Here is a 23,939-nt window from a genome sequence, read left to right on the forward strand (position 1 = left end):
ATTTACCTGGAAACATCATCGATGATGTCAAACTCAGTAACAAATGTAAGAGGTGAAATACATTACTGTGAAAGAGACTACAGTACTGAAGGAAATTTAAAAATACTTATCTGTATATGTTTCTCTCTATTTTTTCCTGTGCAAAAAACCTGCCAGTTGAACATTTTCTGGTCGTGTATACTAAGAATTGCATTTGCACCCCCATCCTGTTTAGAATGTAACAATTAACCATGTTCTTCTGTGGTTTTACTTATTTTCCTGCTCCTGTTCTTTCGTCTTGCATTCCCCCACAGTGATGCCTTGATTCTAGCTTATGAATCTTTCTTGGAAATAAGTTGTGTTTAATCATGTCTTTGCAGAGTTCCAGTACAAAAGTATTTCAAGATTTTAACTGTGGATTTTAATCCCTAATGTAAAACAATTAATAGTAACTAGTAACAACTGCACTGTGCAGATGACACTCGAAATGCAAAATAAATGATAATTCAATACGTGAGACACCATGGTAAACTTACCCAATACATCTAAACACAGAAATTAAATCCAAATTCAAGCAACAGTGAGAAAATTAGCATTTTAAGTTTTAGCATTATTTAACATAACTCTTTCAGTCACTCAAAAATCAGGAAATATCATCATGACTTTCCCAAAATAGATGTGGTGAAATGAGGCAGATCGAGAATGAAGAGAAGGGGTTTTTTTAACAACATTGAAATGTGGTACAACATGCCAAATATCACTAAATAACTTGAAATTTTTCATAGCTTGAGTCTCACTGAAACCAGAAATAGTTGGAAGTGATGAGCTTCTTACAGACCTGAGTTCTCAAAATTAAATCTAAACACAGTCAGTGTTATCGACACTAACAATCCCACTTTGGAAGTGAAAAGTCTGGTGACATCATGGCCTACTGTGTCTCCTTGGAGCCAAACTAGAAAGAAGCTCCTGGTTAAAAAACATCATGAAGTCCTAATTGCCAATTCTTGTTCCTGGTTCATGAACGTGATAAATACATCAGTCGGTGCCAAAAATTAACAGTTATCTTTCATGCTTCTAAAAATCTTGTAATCCAACTTTTAGTTACTGCGCTTTGAGGATCATGTTAAATATTTTTCATTCACTTAGGGTTAGGATCAGTCAAATTAAGAAGACATTTTGTTTCTAAAATTGTACTGGAAGGATTTACTTCCCATAGGAAATAATGCAATACCCACTAATTTAGACTTGGATGACTCCATCTGCATTCATATTGAAGTTTCAGGATGGAAGATGTTGAAGACAGCTCTCAGAAGATGAGAACAACACCAAACACTGACACAAATAAGGTTCCTTCTTGCTGAGCAAGAAACTTGGGACTTCTCTGCCTGGTACCGATATGACTCTTCACTGCTAGCCTGGAATTAAAAAGAGATTAAAGACATTTGCACTCATCAGTCTTGCAGACTCGATATTCAAGAAAACAAGAGTAATAATTCCTCTCTCCATGAAAATATCTTTATCGCAAACACAGCTTCAAAAGCAGAACTGATCCTTCTCTGACACTGTAATTTGGAGGAGAAGGATCATTTCCTCTTGCAGGAAAACTATGATAACAGAAAAGAGCCAACTGGTGAGTTAATTGTGGAGATGCTTAGGATATCACAAAAGCCATTTCAAGCTTACCAAAAAGCTTTCTAAGATCTATGAGACCTATTTTTCCATTTTCCTAGCAAGTCTTGCAAAAAATCCAATTAGATGCTGGAGAAATAATACAAAATTAAAATAAGCATTCAAACAGAAACAACAAAAACCTTTAAATGAGCTATTTGAGCACTGTGCATTACTATAAAACGTTAATTTAGAGCAACTACTTATATTTGAATTAAAGAATTTGCATTTTACACTGGTTTTGACCATGAGAAACATGGAAATAGAAGAATCTAAGAAAAATATTTGGGGGGACAGTATTATTAATACTTTTAAAATTTTTAATACTAATACTGAATATACTTTAACAAGAAGGTTTAAAATATTATCTCCAAAGCTGAAAACTTTTTCTCTTCCTCTTGTTAATGCTTTGAAATACTGTTTCTAAAAATATTCGCTCCCCATCTGTTTCTGGTTAGGCTTTTCATCTGTGGCAAAAAGAGTGAATAATCATGTGTTGCAGCTGTGAAGGAGACCAAATGATGATGCTTCTCTGCCAGAGCACTGTTTGTCTGCCACACAATCCAACTGCTTGGGACACTGGGCTGTCTAAGCAAGCTGAATTGTCACCATTCAGCTGCTCATGCAAGCAGAAGCTCTTCGGCTGCTTTAGACAAAAATACCAAAATGAATATGACTAAATCACAGGTTCTGCAAAATTACAGAGGAGCAAGCATTCCATTTTTTTGAAGGTGGCCAAGTACTGGACAGGCATGCATGGTCAAAAAAGGTTGGGGGGGGTGGGGGGGTGGGATATGTCATTATTTGGAGAGATGACCTGTGATTAGCACAAGTTCATTGGAACATTTTGCAGCCCACTGCTGTTGGAGATCACCAATCCTTTTTCAAAGCAAGTGTTCATACTACAGTTGGATATTCAACTTATATTCGGCCGTTTGCAGCCTGCTATAAAAATCACCTTTATTAGCTGCTGAATAGTTCCTAATCAATTCTTGTGGAAAGATTGTTCAGAAAACTACCTGAGAGCAAAATTCAAAATACTGAACTGCTCCTACAATATATTATACTTCCTATAGCTGTACATCAGAGGCATCAAAGTTAGAAAAATTGCACTGTCTATACTGATAATCTGCTTATAATAATTTACAGTGGCAGCATGTATTTTTAAATTCTATTCAGTTAAAGAGAGTTTTAGACATTTCTAGAGGTAAGCTACTACTTACCTACATTAAACAGAACTAATTTAAAGGTGCTATTATTTATTTTTGCCTCAAAGTCCACATTTATTGAATCCTCTAAACTTCCTGAAAAATACATACATACACATCCTAATATATCTGCTGGAAGTTTTTTGTCTCCTCCTGCATGAAATTTTATCTCTATACCCTCATTTCAAGCTTCATACACGGGCAGAGTCTTATAATCTGTGTTTGTCTTCACTTGTGATTACAACAGGACTTAGGCTCTATATATTGCCAGGTTTCTTTTCCTCAGTAAGCCTTTTGCCTTAGTTTATTTTTCTATTTGTATCACTTAATCTCTGTGCCTTTCTTCCATTTCTTCTTATTTTTTCCTCCCTCATTCAAATCTCCACACAACAAAATTCACTTCATAATCATCAAGCTTAATTTGAACTATAGTGCCAGCTTCATAATGGGTATAACATGTATCACATGACAGTTCAATTCAGTCTATTTATACTATTGCTCAAAATTTTTCTTGTACTCTAGATGCACATTGTAAATTCATAGCAAAGACTTTATTACTGATGACAACACATCAGCTAGCTTGGGAGACACATACACATTTTTAAATTGAGAATGCCCAGAACAGCATGTTCACAATGGAAATCCCACACTTGTGTATTGAAAATGCATGGATTAGAGATAGAAAAGACTATGATATGACACAGACTGTGGTACCAATTCCAAGAATTTGCATTTATTTCTAATTTATTTTGTGTGCTAACCTGCTACTTTACCACTTTTCCTTTACTGAAATCAGATTTATATAGTTTTGTATACCCAAATACCTAAAACACTAAAAATGTAGTGCTTGTAATAAATACACTACTGTAATGAACACACTAATATATTAAAGTCAAGTAAACTAAGAGCTTGCTCTTTAAAGCAACTGTGACAGTAGCTAAAACTTCACCAAGTTTCAGCTTTCTTCTCTAACAAATTTGCACGTTGCAATTCAGTTGGCTCCACTGAGCCTGTGCTATTAGAGAAGTCTGTATATAAACCAAATAATCAGAGTCCTATTCCAAGAGCTGGGGAATGTGAACATCTTCCAAAGAACATGAAAACAGCAGTGGGCTGAGATATTCTTTCTCATTTCCTCCCTCACTTCTAACTCATCTGTGTCTGCCTCACCCCAACACCTCGCATCAGCACACAGGATCACAGAGCAACCTGGGTTGGAAGGGACGTTTGGAGGTCACTCCATCCAATCCCCTACTCAAAGCAGGCCTAGTAGATCAGGTTTTTCAGGGCAACTTTCTTTTCATTCTGTGTTTCTTTCCATTCTCTCCACTCATCCAGCCACATCCTCCTTCTTCATGCCTTTGGTTCCCCACTGTGTTACTTTTTGCTCTTGGGGAGCCAAAGCAGTACGTGAGAATGAGCAGAGCAGTCTATGGACAGGAGGGGAATGAGGATGTGGTGGAGCAGATAAGGGTGAGCAGGAGGTGGTGGAGGAGAAAGAAGGGTGGGAGGAGGTATTGGGGAGACCAAGGTTATGCAAAGGATTGGGGAAGCGGCTTTGTGGTAGGAAGGAATGCAGTTTCTGTGCCTCAAGGGCTCCCTCTGAGCTTCTGTTTTAACTCCCCAGCAGCAGAGCAGCAGCACTCTAGGTATAAGAGCCCTTTGACCACTGGTGCCTTTGTGCAGAATGCTTCAATTCCTCTGCCTTATGCAAAGTGAAGAATGTTTGGGTGCTGAGCTGGGCATTTGCTTATACAAATCAGTTTGGGTTCTTTTAGATTTACCTAAGTTTCTGACTTTTGGGTGTCTGCTTTCAGAAACATAATTTTAGATTTCTTCTCTAGATAGTCCCTCTTCCACTTTTTCCCACTCACCCAAACGGTGCATTCCTTTCTCTGCCAGCCTGAGCTATCAATTCCCAGCTCTTTGTTCAGTTTTTCTCCATGCCTAGTTTCAGCCAGCAGAGGCCTCCACATTTAGTAGATTCCAACTGCTTTATTCTCAATGTCCTTTTCAACTTTTGCCCAGCTATTTTATTGCTTCCTCTCAGGCCTCTCACAATTCTCACAAATGCCTCCAGTCAGCTTCTCTTTATGTGAATGGTTCTCAGTTCCAATGTATTTGTTCAGCCATTTAGTTTTCCCATCCCACATCCTCTTACAGTTTCAGTCTTATCACCAGCTCTCTTCCCTCCACCCCATTTCTATCCCAGCTCCCCATCTAATATTCTTGTCCTTTGAGGACCCATATTGCCTAGAAAAAGCATTTTTCTCCCCCCATCCATGCCCTTCAATCACACATTTTTATTTCCTCCTCCCACTCAACTTGTTGTGATCCCTTCTCTCTCTGAAGTTCCAACTATTTGTCCCCCAGCCCTGCCGGTTCTCCCCTTTATTTTGATGTGCCTGAGGGAGATAATGCTTGGAGCACAGGACACAAAGGCTGTTTGCTTTTAGTTCAAGTGTGTGGATTAAGTCCAAGTCCCTCATTAGCCCAGAGATAAAAGCATAGAAAACTCTGCTGACCCCTGCCCTGGACTTCATTGGCACAAACAAAACTTCTTCAGAGGATGAAACATAGAAAGTTCACACTGAGCATATGCAGACTGCAATTTTCCCCCCATGGTCTAGAATATGCAGCAATGCAGGTTGTTTTTCATGAAGCCAGTTAAAAGAACATCCCTGAAATGAATGTAAGTTTCTGTCAAATATACAGTACTCAAAGAACTCAAATATGGAGTGCAAAGGGTAGGGATACAAAATGGTTGTGCAGAGGGAAGCTCAAATAAGCAGGACCAGCATTATCCAAATCTCCTAAGTCCTGCAAACTCACGTTCTGTCAGTAAGGTCAAGTGGTTTTGCACCGCACACACCAGCACTCTGTGATTCAAAAACTCATAGGAAACGGTGAGGCTTAGGCTGGATATTGGGACCAGATTCTTCACCCAGAGGGTGGGTGGGCACTGGAACAGACCTCCCAGGAAAGTCACAGCAGGAGCCTGCCAGAGTTGAAGAAGCATTTCGACAATGCCCTCAGGCACGTGGTGTGAGTATTGGGGCTGCCCCGTGCAAAGTCAGGAGTTGGACTTGACAATCCTTGAGGATCCCTTCTAGCTCAAGATATTTAATGATTCTCTGGGCTCTTCAGTGGATGAGTCCTGCTGGGCCTGTGCTCTACACTGAGCCACCTCAGCTGCCCCACCATTCACACCAGTCAATCTGCAGCCACTGAGGCAATTTTACTGCCTTGTCCTCAGAAACTGCCGAGCCACCGCCACCGAGGAGGTGATATTTTCATGGAACAAAACAAAGACGCAGAGAAGCAAATAAACAGAAATAGAGACAAGAAATTAAATGCCATGACAGAAACTACCAGGAAAAGAAGCCCTAAATAGAAAAGTAATATACAGACTTTCCGCCTGGATAGCTACATTTGGGCAGGGTCACAAGCACCTAAATACATGGCCTTTTAATAAGAATTTGGATAGTCATTTTAGAAGGAGGTGCGGTTAACTTCGGCTATAAATAATAAATCCTTGGTTTTCTCTGCATAAGCCATGGTGCAACTATCCAAAATCACACAAGCCTTTCACTGCAAGCCACCAATTTCTGTACTTTTTGAACTTAATTTTGAACTACATGGTGAAAGCCACTGTCTGAAGCACAGAACAATAATTTCAGAGTAATTCTTCTCACAAGGAAGAATTTTCCCTCTCACTCACATTTTAAGCACAGGCCCTGAGACATTTATTACATGTTGCTTCGCTGTTCTTGTACATCAGTTTCATTTGAATACAGGATGAAACTTCACACTCTTGCTGAAAAATTATCTGGTGTTGCAGTGCACTAGAAAGTTGTTATCACAACCCACTACAAATCTATTTTGGGTCATTGAAATTATGTGCAAATATGCAAATTATTTCACTTGCATAGAAGTTTTGTTATTAAAAGTAGTAATAGATATGATACGATACGATATTATATGATAATATAGAAAATGCTAGAAAAAAGTTTACTATTACAACAATGCTGCCACCTGGTAACCTAAGGTGTAATAGCAGACAAAACATTCATTTTTCCAAGTCTTGAACATTTGAAATGTTACTTCAAATAACATTTAAAATCACAAAATCTGCAAAGTTATTTTTTGATTCAGATCATTTCCCTGCATCGGATTAAATCCTCATAGCTCTGTTTCATTGTGGGGAAGAAGTGAGATCCAAGCCCTTTGAAAAGTTTCAAGTCGGAGCAAATAGACAAGATTTCCTGACTCCCAGTGAAATACCTCAGGCACAGGATAGTCAAATACATATCATGGTAATTTGTGCTCCACTAGAAAAATGGAAAATAAGCACAGGTGACATCCTGCCTGTCTTCCTCACTCAAGGAAATATTTCACCTCAGATCAGGAGAGGTATCAGCAGTGTTTCTTGCATGTTCACATTTGTCCTATCAGCCGACTGAGGGAATCAGATGTGAAAGACAGCCACAGTGACTGATGTGCTGCTTGCACACTGGTCTATTCTGAACCCCACGCCTGAAGATGAAATCTTTTAAAAATTATATTTTTACAGGATAGTGAAACTGGGGGGAAAAAATGAAAACCACTCCTTTTTTTCTTAATTATTTTGTCAATACTAGTCACTAAAATATGCTAAATATTTGGCCTCCAGAGTTTTTCTGGTAATGCTTAAAACTCAAAATTGATAAACCATCACGATCATAAAAGAATGATTGTCCACAGTTACTATTTTGCCATACGCTAAATATATGAATAAACAAGAAGCAATGATTAGAGCATGAAATAGCCATACAAGAATAATTTTCTAGTGAGATTTTCCTCCAGGTCTTTTCTATATGATTAAGCAAAATTGAAATGTCTAGTGGTATAAAACAGAACCTTGGAACTAATTTTAAAATTATATTTAAAAGAAGAAGAAAAACCTTGCTAGTTATCAAGAAATGTATGCTGTGTATCAAGTGGGTGGATGGGGAGGGAGGACTAAAACTATTTAAGTAGTGTCATGCTTTCTACTTGTGACTGCAAATGTCAGTAATGTGTAAGTGTCTCTGCAAAAGAAAGATGCTTCCTTAAGGTTCAGTTAGTTCTACAAATACAGTCTTCAGTAGAAGAGCTAAAATAAGAAACAAGAAAAACAGTTTCTCAGGGGCTGTGATTATGACACCCAATTATGACAAAAACAAAAACTGAAGTAAGTAGCAAGAATGTAAGCAAATACACACTTAGAGTAAGCAGGAACCAGCGTACAGGAGATGTAACTACCAGATCTCGTTTGCTGAATGTGCTCTAAACATGGCAGTTGTGTTGGACTTCAATAGATGCCTGGAGCTAGAAAATGCACTGTACGCATGTGCAACATCACACTGTCCTCTGGTTTATACCAACAGATCAGTGGTAGCCACTCTTGGGTGGCTTGAGCTCCCTGGCTCCTGGAACTTGGCTATATTTATCCCAGCTGATGTAGCCTGTCAAGTGTGTCCTGCTGTTGATAAGGTGCCGTAGTTGACAACAGTGGGGGATCAAGGGGAGGAGCAGGATGGGGGTTTCCATCCAGTGCTTCTTTAGGGGTCTCAACAGCCCTGCAGTCGCATTCCGGTGTAACTCATACCCTGCTTTCCAGATGCAACTGGGAGCTTCAGCAGAAACAAAGAGAAGATGCCAGAGCCTGTAAAGAAAACAGGTAAGGATCATAACTGACAGACAAAACTAAGAACAGCTTGACAGGAAAAAACATGAGTAGACTGTGTATTCTAGAGAAATGAGATGCCCCAAAGAAAAAAAAATAGACAGGAAAAAGAAATTTTATTTTATGAAGTTATAAATGTAGGAGATACTGAGTGATCTGGCAGAGAAATCACTAACTGCTTTGATAACCCTTAGCTACAGAATTTTCTCAAGAGAGTATGGATGAGGAAAAAATAGAGGTGAGATGCATATAATTCTCAGATGCTTTTAATTTCTCATTTCTTTTCCTAGTCACCTTTAGGACTCTGGAAAAAAAAAAATTAAAGGCTTGTAGTCTCTCTCTCAGGCAGTTAAATAGTATGAACCTCTCCTGCTTTTATTTTAGGCTTGAGGGGTTTTCCCTTGACAATTTGTAAAAGTATTACTAGCAAAATTTGATGGTATTTATTGTTAATGAAATCTCTGTGAAAATGAAAGCAAACAGTACCTGGTTTGGAATTTATTCTTTCTAGTTCTTTCAACCACTGACAATAGAACTCTAGGAAAAAAAGGCAACATTTTACTGTGAAGAATACATGCAATTTTTTTCCCTTGCCCTCCTTCATCATTTTCCCTTGTGCCAGAAGATAACAAGCCCTTTTCAGAAAGCCAAGATCACAGAGCCACAGAGAAAAATTCCAGGAAAGCATTTCAGATTTATGAATGTTTTAATTTAAAATCTTCAAATAAGGAATCACTGAGGCTGCCCACATAGAGGAGGCCTAGGATGGGGTGCAAGGTGCAATGTTTTGAGGAGGAAGCCAGCCTGGGTAGAGAAGGTAGAGAGAGTTTAACTTCAGGACACCTGCAGAGAAAGATGCCTCAGGAGCACTTTGTGTCCACAAGTAAGTTTGGGGGGGGAAAAAAAAACTGACAAAAGCTGAACTTATGATTGTTTGTCAAGTGTGAACATATTCAGTAGTCAAGCCTGGAGAAACTTGTACTAAATCTGGGATTCTCCACTTCAGAGCTGTCACTTCAGTGATGCCAGTGCATACCCAGAATCATCACTACCTGAATTACAGTACAAGGTGCACATGTTTTTAATAATGTGCAGTTTCCAGAGTTAGCCGTTGACAGCTGTGGAGACTTAAAATTAATGGCCTTTGTGCTTTGCAAAGGCCTGAACAGGCATTGATCTCCTCTCAGTTTGGTCAATGAGAAAATCTCCTATGGTCACAATAACAAAAGAAGAACTTGTTAGGAAGAACCTTCATTTGACCAAAATATTTGAAACCAGCCACTGGCAGAGGCAGACCCATTACACACCCAGAGGTTCTCCAATTACAAACTGCAAAGCACTAAAGCATGGTTAACTCCAACAAGGTTCTTTGTGCTCCCTCTATATGATAACCCTAAAGCAACAGTGGTGTCAGCAATCCTTCCATTTTATTACAAATGTAACATCATTTCATATTCATAAGGCTGCCATTTCTAATGAAAGTAGATTTTTAGATATAAAAAGAAATACATATTCGATCCTGTAATTGTACACAAAAACTTGAAAATATAAGCTGCAAAGGTTCAGTAATCACCCCAAAAATGAGAAAATCATACTCATATTCTGCTTTTAAAGTCACATGTTTTACAAGTTTTATTGAAAAAAGAAATACAACAGAGTAGGCAAAACTTGACTGTGTGATCACCTTAGTATTATGACTTCTGATTTCTAATTGTTTAACTGCCTTTAAATTAACATTTTCATTCTTTGTGGATGGGAGGCAACGTCTCTATGAAGATGCCTGCTTTTTCTGGCTAATGGTGAAGAGAAATTTTATGCCAATTTATTTATCCAGAGAAATCTAACAGGTGTCTAACACCACTAGTCCTACACAGTTCTTATGAACAAACCAGACCAAACACTGGGATTATCACAGCAGGGGGAGGAAAAGCTCTTGTTACAGCTCTGACCAAGACAGAACCACTCACATGCCCCATAACTTTTAACTGAGAGGATCTTCTCAGTCTCCCAGGAGACACTAATCCCTTTGGTTTTCTATTTCATGTTGTTTATACAGTTCAAGCCATTTCAAGATGGGATAATGCTGAGCACCATCTCAGGAGGGCCAAATAACCATTGGGTAATTCATACTTGGATAAATCACAATTCCTGCAGTTCACACACCATAGAGTTCGATTACTGAAGATCCCAAAGAAGTCCCAAAGAATTTGTGCATCTGGTGGATAGGCAAAAGAAAATTCTTCATTTCAATGAATGATCAGAGATATTCTGCTTATATCTGCTGTTTTAACAGGCCTTTTACATGTTAAAATAAACAAACAAAAAACCCCAAACAAACAAACAAAAAAATCACCCACCAAAACCCAAAAAAAAAAAATCATTGAACAAACCATTAAACTTAAAATGGTGTGATGAAGTAGATTTTCCAACAGATATTCTTTCACTTTAAACTGCCCAACTAAAATACTTCAGGATAAAGCACTTCCCTATTTATTTCAAGAATGTCAAAAGAACTGTCTCAGCATTCTAGAAAATCTACACCATCCACAAGAGCAACAGAATTTATAAGACCTATAAAAGTTTAGTGTCAGAGCAAACAGTCAAACTTTGAAAAGCATCACTTTTTGCAGGATTCTGTTGCAGAAACTTTATGTTCTTCTCGCTTTGATTTAAACATTTCATAGTTAATCTTTGTTCTAAAGATCACTGTTTGGAAAATTTTAATCATTTTTTTGTTGTAAAAATTCAGAAAGGTTAAAAAAACCCCAACCATTTCCCTAACAATATTTTATGACATTAGGAGGAAATAGTTGACTTTTTAAACACCAAATTTAGTAGATAAATGGGACTTAATGGGAAGTGTGTGCATTATTATAGCTGGAAAAGGAGAAGTCTACATTACTCACCTTCTCTGAAAATCAGTCAACTTTTACTCACATATTTTATAGATTGAAGAATCTAGATTTTACAGTTCTGATTAGGACATTTTATCAAGAATTTACAAATAACTTCTAAGTACACAGAGGTTTTAATAATACTAATAATAATACTAATACTAATACTAATACTAATAATAATAATAATAATAATAATAATAATAAGTAAAGTGCAGAATTTTAGTTTGAATATGAGATCATTTTTTCACATTTGCAAGCACCTAGCACAACCAAGTACTGCAACAAACTTCTTTGCACCACAGGAATGCAGAAAAAACCCTAAATTCATACAGACATAGTTTCCTCTTTTGTAAGTTAAGATTCAAACCAAGCTGAACATTACTCTCTCCCTTTTACAGAAAGTGTGATGGATGCACAGAGAGAGGTGACTGATTAGTGAAACTATTCCTCGCCTGTTGCTCATGTTGCAGGAATTCGCAATCTCAGCTGCTGAAGCAGGCAAGGAATGATAAGATTGAGTCTTTCAATAGCTTTTGGATCATGGAGTGATTAAGCTTGTAATTGTAAGAAGCCACTTAGGTCCTGACCGAGGAATGTGCAGCATCTTTATATAGTTCCTCAGAAAGGAATTTACAAGCTCCATTACCGAAGTCTGCTTATCCTCAGTTTGGCTTTTAACTCAATGGAAGAGCAAATGATACAGAAGCAAAACTAGATGCCAAGTGTAAGCAAAGATCAATTTTCAACATGAAGTCTTAACAAATTAAAGAATTCCAAAAGATAATACTACTTTTGAAACATTAATTAAATACATTGACCAATACATATTTTAACACCAAATACAGAGAATGTGCAGTAAGATAACTCAGCTTTGTGAGAGAAACCTGTAATTATTTTGTCTAATTTCACTCATCACAAATTTCTGATGTAGTTTCTAGCATCTACATTAGATGCTCCTCAAGAATTTATACCTTTAACAGGTTTTATTTCAGAAAGGCAAAAATATCATCTGAAAATGTAATCTAACACACATTCTCCTCTGCCACTCTATGTGGAATCCACATTTCTTGCTCACTTTCATTTCACATAATTCACACATACTTTGAAATTCCAGTATTTCAGGAATAGGTTTTCAGCTGATGCTTGTGACTTTAAACTAGATTATTTTAAGAATGTTGCTAGCAAATGAAATTATTTTGGTAATTTGAACATTATTTTAATATACTCCTTACCTCTTTCTGACAATAGTGAAATAAGAATTGCTCTTCTAGCTTTTAATAGTAATTTTCATTATTTTTAGAGATACAACAGTACTTAGCAGCTACCAACTAACAATTTAATGCTGTACAAAGACAACAAAAAATCAGTCTCTGCCTCAAAATACTCATAAAATAAAAGCCCAGAAAACAGATAGGTAGTTCAACAAGACAGCAAAGGAAACAATTATTAGTACAATAGATATAAGCCCTGGTAGTAGCTTAGCCATTTCTTGGATTTTGCATAGGAGAGTATGAAAAAGACTTGAAGCATAACAGTAAACTTGTTTGATGGTTGTTAGAAGGACATTACTTTCTGACCTGCTTTGAAGTAAAGGAGCAAACGTGAAGGTGCTAGTATGAAGATTTAATAAATGGCAGCAGAATGAAGGCAGAATACTGGTTTTGTTATTTTATTTAGGTGATAATTACAGAATATTAGTTTTGGAACTGAAATTATTTCATTCCAGTTTAATTTGGCCCAAAGCAAATGTATTTTATTTTTCTTCATCCTCCTTATTGAAAGACCTGCTAATAAATTTTCAAAATACAATCTGATCACAGACCTCCAAACAGAGGTTTTTATTACTGACCAATTAAGCTGTAACTCATTCAACATATATAGTGCTATGGCTAATGTGTACATCTTCAGGTGTTTCAAGAGTTTTAGAGGATGCAAGTTCTGGTAGCTGCAGCCTTAACCACCAAAAAGTTTCTGCAAGATAACTGCAGACCACATGCGGCTGTTTCCTCTTCTGCCTGGGGTAAAATTTGCTGGTTTACATTACTCAGAAATTATGTGACTGTGTTTGCATTATGGAAGCTAGAAGTGATTAGGAATGCCTGGGTTATGAGAGGTGAAGTGTTGAAAAATGGGTTTATACAAAGTGGCCCATGGCTCATTTTGTTTTGTTAGCATCATGTCCCTCTTCTCTCCCTCCATTAAATCCCCACAGCAACACCAATTCCATGCCCACTAAACACACACACAGAGCACCTTCAATACTTTCTGTCTTCATCAGCACTGGTAATTCACATGGGTCTCTGCTCTCCCTCCAGAACCACCATGGTGTGCTAGTACTAATATCACTTTTCACTCTCCTTGTGGGCTGGGTTAGAACACATCATGAATCAGAGAGTTAACACAGCGGGCAGGAGAGGACATCAGGTGCCCTATGGCTCCTAACTGCATGGACACCTGGAGTCTGGAGAAACACATGAAAGTGTCTGACATCTGCCAGTGGCTGACAGACACATTCCACAACATCACACAAGTGGTGTCACAGACATCAGGTTTTCCACAGCCTCATAGTGGTGGTCATATTCAAGAGTGTTTTAAGAGTATGGGATGGATGTATAGAACTGAGAGGGGTATATCTCAGTAGAAGCCAAACATTGAAGTGAGAGAGATTATCAGATGGGGAATGTGATTCTGATAAAAGCAGGCAAAAGTGTCATACTGAGGACAGACAAGAAGTTTTGGATGGTGGTGTTTAGGAGTATTCCTAATGGGGAAATACCCAAATTACATTGGCATAACTGCATGAGAAAAAGAAAACCTCTGGTCAGCTTGGATTTACATGTTACTTAAAGTAGCAGCCACAATGAAGGGGTGAGGAATAACTGAACTCTTTATTCTGTTAAACAGACCCTTTTTTTTCCCCAAAATGAAAAATTATGGTATTCTCTTCCCATGCCTGTTCAGCAATCTCTCCTCTGCAGCAAAGTAATTTCCTGTAAAATCTCCAGCCCTACATCTTTAGTTTTCCTTTGCAAAAAGAACAGTGAAAGATGAAAGGGAATACAGCTGGATAGAGAAAAGCCACTCTGGACACTGCCTGGCACAGACTGAATCTCAAGTACAGGAAAAAGACCCAACTAAAACCCAAGTCTCCTTTACCAGTTAAAAAGTGGGTGCGCAACAACTGTTCTTGCAGGCCTTTGTTCTCATAGGAGATTTTGGACTTTTCCAATTCTGTACTTACCAGAAATATTCACGATCATTTCAAGTTGGAACTGAAGTGAGTCTTTTGGCAGGAAAGGGGGCAGGGGAGGGAATACAAGAAATCTCACTTACAAACTTCTGCATATGTGTTTAGATTTCCTAAAGCCAGAAATGTTATGCAGTGGTTGAGATTTCTGACTGTGTTGTCGCCAACAATTTTGTTCTTGTTGAGACATCTACACAGCAAATGTAAGAAACGTAATCACTTTACAGGGTGTGCAACAGATCACAGAGTTACTTCCAAGTATGTGTTTCATGAAACCCTGACACCGTAGGCTGGAAGCTTTACAAATCACTTTGCTGTTAGGTAATTAATACATTTATAGATTCTTTTGTGCTTAAATAGAGGAGTGATGATAATAGCACTCAAAGACTAAAAACATGCCTCTTTGCTGCTTTATCTGTAGAATCGTAGGGAAAGAAGCCAGCTAGACAGTAGTGGAGTGGGTCCCAGAAATGACCTGCCTGTCCACTGTGCAGTAGCCTGGCCATCTTTACGTGTCTTTTGAATCCTGCATGTCCAGCCTGCTGTGCACAGTAACTTTCCTGCAATTATTCAGGATACACAGTGTCAATGCACGCCCTGCTGTGTTATTTACAGAAGTGCAATACGGTATTGCAAGGTGTGTGACTGGTAACAGCCAGAGCATGCTGTAGGACACTACAGTACACAGCCCTAGTTTCTACAAAGCACTATATTTTTAAAGAACTATTGCAGCAGATTAGAAAAAAACCTCAATTATAAGCATGCAGGAATATTCCACTCCCAGAGGAAATTTCCTACACTTTTAACAGGGGAGGAAAGCATGAGGAAGAGTAAAACAGGAGGTCAGCCAAGGCTTTTCTAGGCTTAGTGAAAACTAAAATCGTGTTTTCATCACAAATATAAAATGTGGGGGGGAAGAAAAAGAAATTGAAAAAAATTAATTTTTTTGTATATAATGAAGAAAAGCAAAATTCAATATTTACTAAATTCTAAAGCGCTTATAGTTCATATTTTAACTGATGCTTAGGAAGGTTTGAATCCTTTGCAAAACAATGCAAGAAGCCTGAATTGTATTATGACTAAAGACCAAAAGTCATCAGATTAAATCTTTGCAGATGTAACTCCACTAAGATCAACTGAATTAGGTCTGAAGACATGCTACAGGAATAGAGATTTTATAAAAAGAATAGATGGTATTATTAATAATATACCATTTACATTAACTAAAGCACCTGTTTGAACATGAATATAAACTTTTTCTTTTAAAACATTTTCATGCTATGCTCCTTTCATTTTTATAAAACAGAACTAAAAGTTGAAAGCTAATTATAACCATAGTCGTGTTGTTTGGAAGAGTTCTTGTGGCTGCCAGAGGAGGAGAGCCATAGACAATTTGTCACAGAGGTGACTGATAAAATTAGATGTGATGAAATTACTCATATTTTATAAAAATGTAGTTATACAGGGGTGAGTCAATAGAAAGATGGCAGAATGATGCACAAAATAAACCATGCAGTGTATGAATCAGAATGTTAATTGCCGGTATTTTGACACATGAACATAGCTCATGGCAATCAGCACATAATAACAGATTTTATTAAGACAAAAGCACAAGCATGAAATGAAAAACTTGATTCAAAATAAAGATGAAGAAATATAAATAAATAAATCAGGTCAAAATTAAAGAAATTAGTAAAATAACTTACTTTACTAAAACCTAACCTTGAGAGAGATTAGGATACTCCTGGGTAAAAATCATGATACATTGCTTGTTTACAATTTCCTATCTGCTGTGTTACTTTGATTGCATATGAATTAAAACATCATTTGGCTTACACTTGTTCACCCTGTATGTTAATAATTTCATTAATTCTCATTATAAGCTTCCTAAATATGAACCACTCATTCATTGTGGTATTAGGGAACAGGTTACTGCACGAACTGCAGTGTGGTTGAAAAATAGATCCTGATCCTCTGTAACAACGGTGTTAAGCAGGTGTTAGGACAAAATTGATAATTCTAGATAAAAGTGCATAGCAAATTAATGTAGACAGCTAGATATGTAAGAATACATACCATGGCATCTTGTCATAGACCACAACATTCACTTATGAAAAATCAGAGCTCAGTGTGGGGGAAAACAAAGAGGAAGACAGAAAGTGAGGTGAATTCGCTATCCATTCCACTTAATTTCATGACAATGTGGAGATTTGACATCTCAGTGAGACACAGAACTTGATAAACTCAAAGACAATTCCACTACTTCTCCGTGGAAAGTGTTGTAATTTATATCTTGCATGGGCAGATGGGAGAGAAAGGAGACAGCTGCTGCAGCCACAACAGCTGACTACACCAGATACGCCACAATTGCAAAACAGATTTTAGTGAGCCCTCTCTCTTTTTTTAGTTTCTGCGTTTACCAAGAAGCCAAAGACAACAGAGGTGACAGCCGGAAACACAGCTGTGTTTGAGGCAGAGACAGAAAAATCCGGCATCAAGGTGAAATGGCAGCGAGCTGGCACAGAAATTACTGAAAGTGAAAAATATGTCATCAAGACAGAAGGCAACAAGCATTCCCTGACAATCAATAATGTAGGAAAAGAAGATGATGTGACATATGCTGTAATAGCTGGAAGTTCCAAGGTCAAATTTGAACTCAAGGTCAAGGAACCAGGTACAGCATTTCCTAAGCAATTCTGGTTTCATCAGTATTTCCAGTCCCACATGCAACCTTCATGAATAAGGCCCATGGAAATTAGCCAATTTCAACACTGTAAAATTTCTCTACCAGCACCACGTGTTTTGCCCAATTATTTGAAGGTACTGATTCATATTAAGCTGAGGAATAAAGGGGTTAAGACACCTCTTTCCAGGTGTCAGAAGTCCGCAAAGAGGAGATCATAGGAGAAATGTCAATGTACACCTTTAGAATTCTGTCAAGCTTTTACACTTAACTGTTGAAAAGGAAAGCAAAGCTAAACTAACCCTTGCCCTGACCTAAACTAAGACGCCCGATCTTAGGATTGGTATTTTCTTATAATAATTTAGTTTAAGTACAAAATCGTAACAATTGACAAAACATTTACAAGTTATACTGTAATGTTTCTAGAAGCTCATACTTTCCCCAAAATTGTCTCAAAGTCTCCTGCTACCAAAAATGCATATTTCAAGAGGGGCTGAAATATAAAGAGTAACCTTTGTATTATTTGTGTATCTCTCATTATTAGTACCTTCTTATGCATTAAAAGACCAGTTACACAGAAGTTTCAAAAACTTTCCCAGGCTTTTCCTGGGAATAAATATAAAGAGTCAAATTCCCTGGAATTTTCTCATGAAGAAATATCTGAAGATGCTTAGGATAGATGAAATCACTCATTTTTTGAAACATTTTGACCTTCCAGTTCCCTTTTCCCCTCCAAAATTCTATCTATTTACCACTTCTGGTATTTGACTTTGCTTTTTAACCTGGTGAAAAGCCTGAAACTCAGGTTGTTTATATTACTGCCTTTTCTTTGCTATCACTGTTTGTTCTAGCAACATGATGAGACCTTGTGAGACCTTCTGGTCAGCTGGAAAGAAACTGAGGAATGTTTCACCTGATTCAAGATGTGCTGTTCCATATGCAAAGACAGGGCATGACAGATTGATTATGTGTAAAGGGAAATCCTGGTATGGATTAGGACAACTTGACAGCTGTCAGAGCATGCAGAAATATGGTCTTGCTGACTATCTCACCCTCAAAGCAAACTGATCCATATTGTACTCATTCTATTTTCCTCACTGTCTTTCAGGTTAGTTCCATGTAGAGCCTGCTATAGGCAGATAACTTGCAAATAACGCTATGGAGCATAGTGGAGTAGAGTGTGTAGTGTTACAGAGTAACTGGATTGCCCATTATTAATTGGAAATGGCTCCACTACCTACGGGGAAAAATATATCTTGCTTCGACTGATCTATTTCAAGAAATTCTACCTCCCTCCATCTGCTCCAGTTGCTCACTCCTACTCCATTTTCAGACAATTCTGTCTTCTCCATTGTGCCAAATGCATTTGCCTGAATTTGTCTCTGAGATCATGGTTTAATTGAGAGGATACCAACTTCCATAAGCCAGGGGAAGAAATTGCAGATGGATTTTTAAAATACTTTACTCATATGGTTTACTAACAGTGTCTAGAGTTTTTCCAAGCTGCACACAACAATAGCCTTTGTAACACTACATTCCAACAGCATCATTGAACAAAATCTTGTTTAATAGGCAAATTGTTTACAAAGATAATAATTACATCATTTTTCATTACCTTTTCTGTTTAGACTACTGATGTTTGCAACAAACTATAGCATCATTCATTAGATGACAAGTTTGTACACATCAAGACTGTAGAATTAAAAAAAAACAGGCCTCAGTTCTGAGGTCAGCAAAAGAAAAAGCCTCATCATCCAGCTTCAGTGGGCCCCCTTCTGCTTCCAGCACATCCTCTAAGCTCTAGGAAACAACAGCTAATTTCTCTGCGTTTTCTAACACATATTAAAGGCTGTTCTTTTGCAAAATTTCTTAAGAAAGAAAGAGGAAATATTACTTTCTCTAATCTTGGCTTACATTAATTTCCAGAAAAGAGTGAGACAGTCACTCCTGCAGAAGCTGTTCCAACCCCAGCTGTCTCAGAGTCACCTGCTCCACCAGTAGAAAGCAGCCAAAACACCGAAGGTAATACAGAATTTTCATTAAGTCTGGTTTATTAGCAGAAGGGAAGAACATACACAGGGACTCCTTAGAGTAAGTGAGATAGAGACAGTAGACAAAAGCAGATCATAAAGAATAAGGAATCTCAGAGGTAGAAGAAATCTACTGAGATATTTTTAAATTAATTAACTAATTAGCTATGCAGTTTGATGCAAAAAAATTCTAAATCGTAATTATGATGTTTATTTCAGTTTCATCTGCTGAGACAAAACCAGAAGAACCTCTGGACCCCATTGGGCTCTTTGTGGCACGACCACAGGATGGAGAAGTTACTGTTGGTGAGTGCAAAACGTTAGCCAGTCTGTAAACCACCTGGTGCTTGACTATTAGCTCTCCAAGTACAGGGTGACAGCAGTCATGTAACATATAAAAATTATTCATAATCTTACTTTAACCTACTTCTCCTACAAGGTGGAAACATCACATTCATTGCCAAAGTGGCAGGTGAGAGCCTGCTGAAGAAGCCATCAGTGAAATGGTTCAAAGGAAAGTGGATGGACCTGGGAAGCAAAGTGGGGAAACACCTCCAGCTACATGACAATTATGATCGAAATACCAAGGTACAATTGGCAGAATAGAGTTCTCAGTCTTCTAGGTACTAATCTTTAATCTGAGGAAAATATAAACTAAAATAGGAATGTTTTGATGTTAAGGTACCCAAAGCAACACACAAAGCTGTACTTATCCATGGAAGTCTGTATTTGGACCACACAGATAAGTGACAAGCTCTACATATGGACTCGTGCACACTTTGTCTGTGAAATGATAAAACCTCTGGAGGACTGGGGGAGTAGTTTTGCACTTTCTGCTGCAGGGTTCCCTTCATTTTCCTCTCAAGAAACTTGAGAGGTATATTAAAGAGAAAACGATAATCAGACAGCTATTTAAGCATACTCTTACTTGGTCATAATAGAGCAATCATTCTGCTCTTAGTGCTGGAATTTATTTCTCTCTTGGATTGTCTAGACTGCTTTAGGTAGCCGAGCAAGACCCATTTTTTTACCACAAATATGTCCAAAGGTACATGAGCAGTAACACAAGTCTGTACCACGACTTTGTATCCTCTGTGGTATATGAGCCACTACCACCCTCTCCTGGATGGAACTGGACAGGCTCGCTCACATTAGCCACACCTTTCGCTGAGTTTTCGCATGTTCTGAAACTTCTGGGGAGAGGCTAAAAATGCTTAGTGAAAGCTTTATTCCTGCTTCCAATGCACATGCAATTAGTGTTTGTACATTAGTGTACGTCCCAGCATAGTTTGCTAGTACAATTTGCTAATATAACATTGTATCCTCAGGAATACCTGTACTGACAGCGCTCTTCAGCTGTTTCCACTGAATTGGGGATTATTGCTATTTTTTTGTTACAGTAATGAGTTGGACACTCAACTGGTTCTTAGTTCTAAAAAGACACAAAGACATGGTTCACCCCTTGTCTATTTCTCTCCAAGTATTCCCTCTCTGTGTTTCACCATTTCATTTTCTAACTTAATTATTGTATCATGGGTGTCTGTTCTAGGTGTACACATTTGAAATGGAAATCATAGAAGCAAACATGACTTTTGCAGGAGGGTACAGATGTGAGGTGTCTACCAAGGACAAGTTTGATAGCTCTAATTTCAACCTGACAGTCAATGGTAAGGTGAATTCCTCCCACCTATTTTTTTTTCAATCTTCCTACCCCTGTATTCTTTTTTTCCTGTCCACCAACAATTCATCCTGGCACATAATGGTTACTAGACAAACACAAACCTGAAGTATACACCTGAAGAGGTACACCTAGAGAGTCCCACAGAGGAGAACGGGATTGAGATCATCAGAAGTACCACTTGATCATCACTCAAGTCAGAACTGTGATGCTTTTAAAGGAAGCACACACAAGGATGCAAAACTGCCCACCTTTTCTCTGGCTTTATTCTGGTTTCAGATTCATTCTTTCATGATGTTTAATTCCACTAGAATAGAAGATAAGTTCATTCTTATTTTGGCAAAAGTTCAGTACTAAAAATATTTGAAAAAAAGATCTAGACGTGACACTATTGTCAATTCCTTTTTCCTTCCTATATAAATAAATTCAACTCATAGAGAAGCACCTCGTGAGATTAAATTGCTTTAAGAGCAGATGACTCATTTTACCTAATGCGTGGTGCCACCCTCACAAGTGCTATACTGAAAAGTTTATGAAAAATGAAAAGGAAGTACATTTCAACATCAATTTGCCTCGAGTGTGGAAAAGTTTAAGTAAAACAGTATAAGCATGGACTGTCTGAAAGAGCTGAATGTTTGGACCATTTCCTGTTTCAGCAATTCTGTTGAAGAGGCTGCAGCATTAACTTGTGTCCAGCTATCAGCCTAATGCAAAGACAAAAGTTTATTAAGTTACTAGATCAGCAGTGTTAATTTTTGGAGTTTCACCAGCGAGGACTCATAAGACTTCGAAGCAGCAACTGAGAACACTTTTTCTCCTGACAGCAGCAGCACACTAATTTATACTAATAGTGTCATGAAATTGTCTCTCTTCAACACCCTCAATTAAGTTTCTGTACCACTCTACATAGTTCCAGGAATTTACCTCTGCTGTCAAAGGATAGATTATAATTTATTAATAATAATAGTATTCAGTTGATGTCCAGTCATATTCTCATTAGTGTTTAAATAGTCTGTGAAGACACTATTGAAATTAAAATTTTGCAGCAGGAGAATTGACAAGAAAGAGATAACACTCCATCAAGCTCCAGGTTATTATGAAACATGAGACAGAAATAAATTATCCAAAAAGAACACTGGATGTTAAAAGCTAATTAGTGAAGGCTACATTTTTAAAGATGATGCATTAATCTTTCAATATACAATTAATCACAATTTACAATATAAGAATTTATTCCTAAAAATGTCTGCAAAGGAAAACTTTAGAAATAGCAGCATATTTTTTGCATTTTGTTGACTCACCCTCCCATTTTTCTTCATTACTTTTTGCCACATCAGAAGCACCTGCAAGTGGAGACCTGGATATTCGAGCTGCCTTCCGCCGCACGTGAGTATGCACAGCAGAAACCTGTCTAGATCAGATTACTCATCCACGTGGGATAAGGACAGTGGAGCTTTGTGTGAGCTCTATAAGCAGCATATGACTGATAACATTCCTGCAAGCATTTTGATTGTATCTGTTCTCATGCTCTATACCTATATTAGCTGAATGAAGACAATGACACTGTGAGTGCCTGTGTGAAAACTCAGGTATACGTAGTCCTAGATATTAAAGACTGGTGTTGAAAAGGCCAATCTCCCCCCACCTTTAATACTTCCTGAACTGGTGCATCTCTTAATGGAATAATGTTCCCTTCTACTAGTAAGATTCACAAAATTGGTTGGATTTCTTTTTAATTTCTAAAATTATTAATAAGTGCTCTCTTTTTCCTTCATGTAATAATAAATAAGATTCTATTTTGGTTATTTATGTATTTTTGGAAAGTTACTAGGCCAAGAATATTGCAACATCTATTTCTCTATGGGGCACAAATCATCTGTGGCAACTCTTTGAGTATTTCTCTACAAATCCTATTTTTATACGAGGATTTTTCTAATAATTATCACAAAGAATTAAACAAGGCTAGCAGAATTGGTCTATTGTTAAGTCCATCTGCAGGTACCTGACCAGCCTCACTGTAAAATAGAGGACACTCTGTGCATAACTGCACTGTGTTATTTCACCACAGTGAAAGAAGGCTTCAAGAGTTTCTCTTCTTATTAGCAAAATTAAAAGAATTCCAAATCAGTTCGAAGGGAGTGCAGTGTGAGCAGCTTCAGGCTGTTCAGATTGTCAGTTTCTCCTGTAAGAATTAAGCCAGATTTTGAACTGAACTGTTTAAATCTGAAGCTTTGTCTTTGATACCCTCACTCAGGAGCCTAGCAGGAGGGGGGAGACGGATGACTTCAGCCTTTCTCAGGTAGTCACTGACTTTGTCAGCAGGCAAATTTAAATCTTACAATGAACTGTCTCTCTCTGCTTAGGAAAAGAAAAAAAAACAAGCCCACGGAATTAAGCTGCAGCCTTAATTTCAAACAAATCACTGTTTATAATGTGTGGTCTCACTGTAATGAATGAGATTAATACATACGAGTAAGAAGTAATGTAAGACAAATAAAGAAAAATTAAAAAGATACAACATAAGAATATAAAAGGATAGATAAAAACAAATAATTTTTTAAAAAGAGTAACTTGGTAGTTCAGTGAGAGGCAGATTCATCTACAGAGAACGCATGTGTTTGGCAGGTGACATCTTCTCACCCTTGTCAGAAGAAAAAAAGTAACTTTAAATTATATGCATGTCTGCCCTCTCTGTTTTACATGTTTTCCTCTCTACAGAGCACATTTTGACTAAAATTGCGGTTGCTCACAGAAATGTACCAACACAAGTGAAAATCTGTTGTTTCCAGGCATGCTCCTTATCATATTATCATTGAATTTTTCACTCTATGCTTTTTGCTCC

General features: G+C 37.6%; 1 protein-coding gene and 1 long non-coding RNA gene across 2 annotated transcripts in view; one reads left to right on the forward strand and one right to left on the reverse strand.

Moving 5' to 3' along the window:
- Nucleotides 1-75: 75 nt before the first annotated feature.
- The window catches only part of LOC136292357 (uncharacterized), a 70,640-nt gene continuing 46,776 nt past the window's right edge, over nt 76-23,939 (reverse strand). Inside the window, exon 3 of the long non-coding RNA XR_010721891.1 lies at nt 76-1,394. This is a non-coding gene — a long non-coding RNA (uncharacterized lncRNA). The remainder of the gene's footprint in view (nt 1,395-23,939) is intronic.
- The window catches only part of MYBPC3 (myosin binding protein C3), a 61,864-nt gene continuing 46,348 nt past the window's right edge, over nt 8,424-23,939 (forward strand). Inside the window, exons 1-8 of the mRNA XM_066187939.1 lie at nt 8,424-8,556; nt 17,114-17,380; nt 19,316-19,411; nt 19,639-19,725; nt 19,859-20,007; nt 20,969-21,086; nt 22,435-22,483; nt 23,352-23,396. Of these exons, the coding sequence (XP_066044036.1) occupies nt 8,532-8,556; nt 17,114-17,380; nt 19,316-19,411; nt 19,639-19,725; nt 19,859-20,007; nt 20,969-21,086; nt 22,435-22,483; nt 23,352-23,396 (836 nt within the window). The 5' untranslated portion in view covers nt 8,424-8,531. The remainder of the gene's footprint in view (nt 8,557-17,113; nt 17,381-19,315; nt 19,412-19,638; nt 19,726-19,858; nt 20,008-20,968; nt 21,087-22,434; nt 22,484-23,351; nt 23,397-23,939) is intronic.

This window comes from Chamaea fasciata, unplaced genomic scaffold, assembly GCF_029207755.1.
Source record: "Chamaea fasciata isolate MVZ Bird 193981 ecotype frontalis unplaced genomic scaffold, bChaFas1.0.hap1 SCAF_7, whole genome shotgun sequence".
In the NCBI taxonomy this organism is placed as follows: Eukaryota; Metazoa; Chordata; class Aves; order Passeriformes; family Sylviidae; genus Chamaea; species Chamaea fasciata.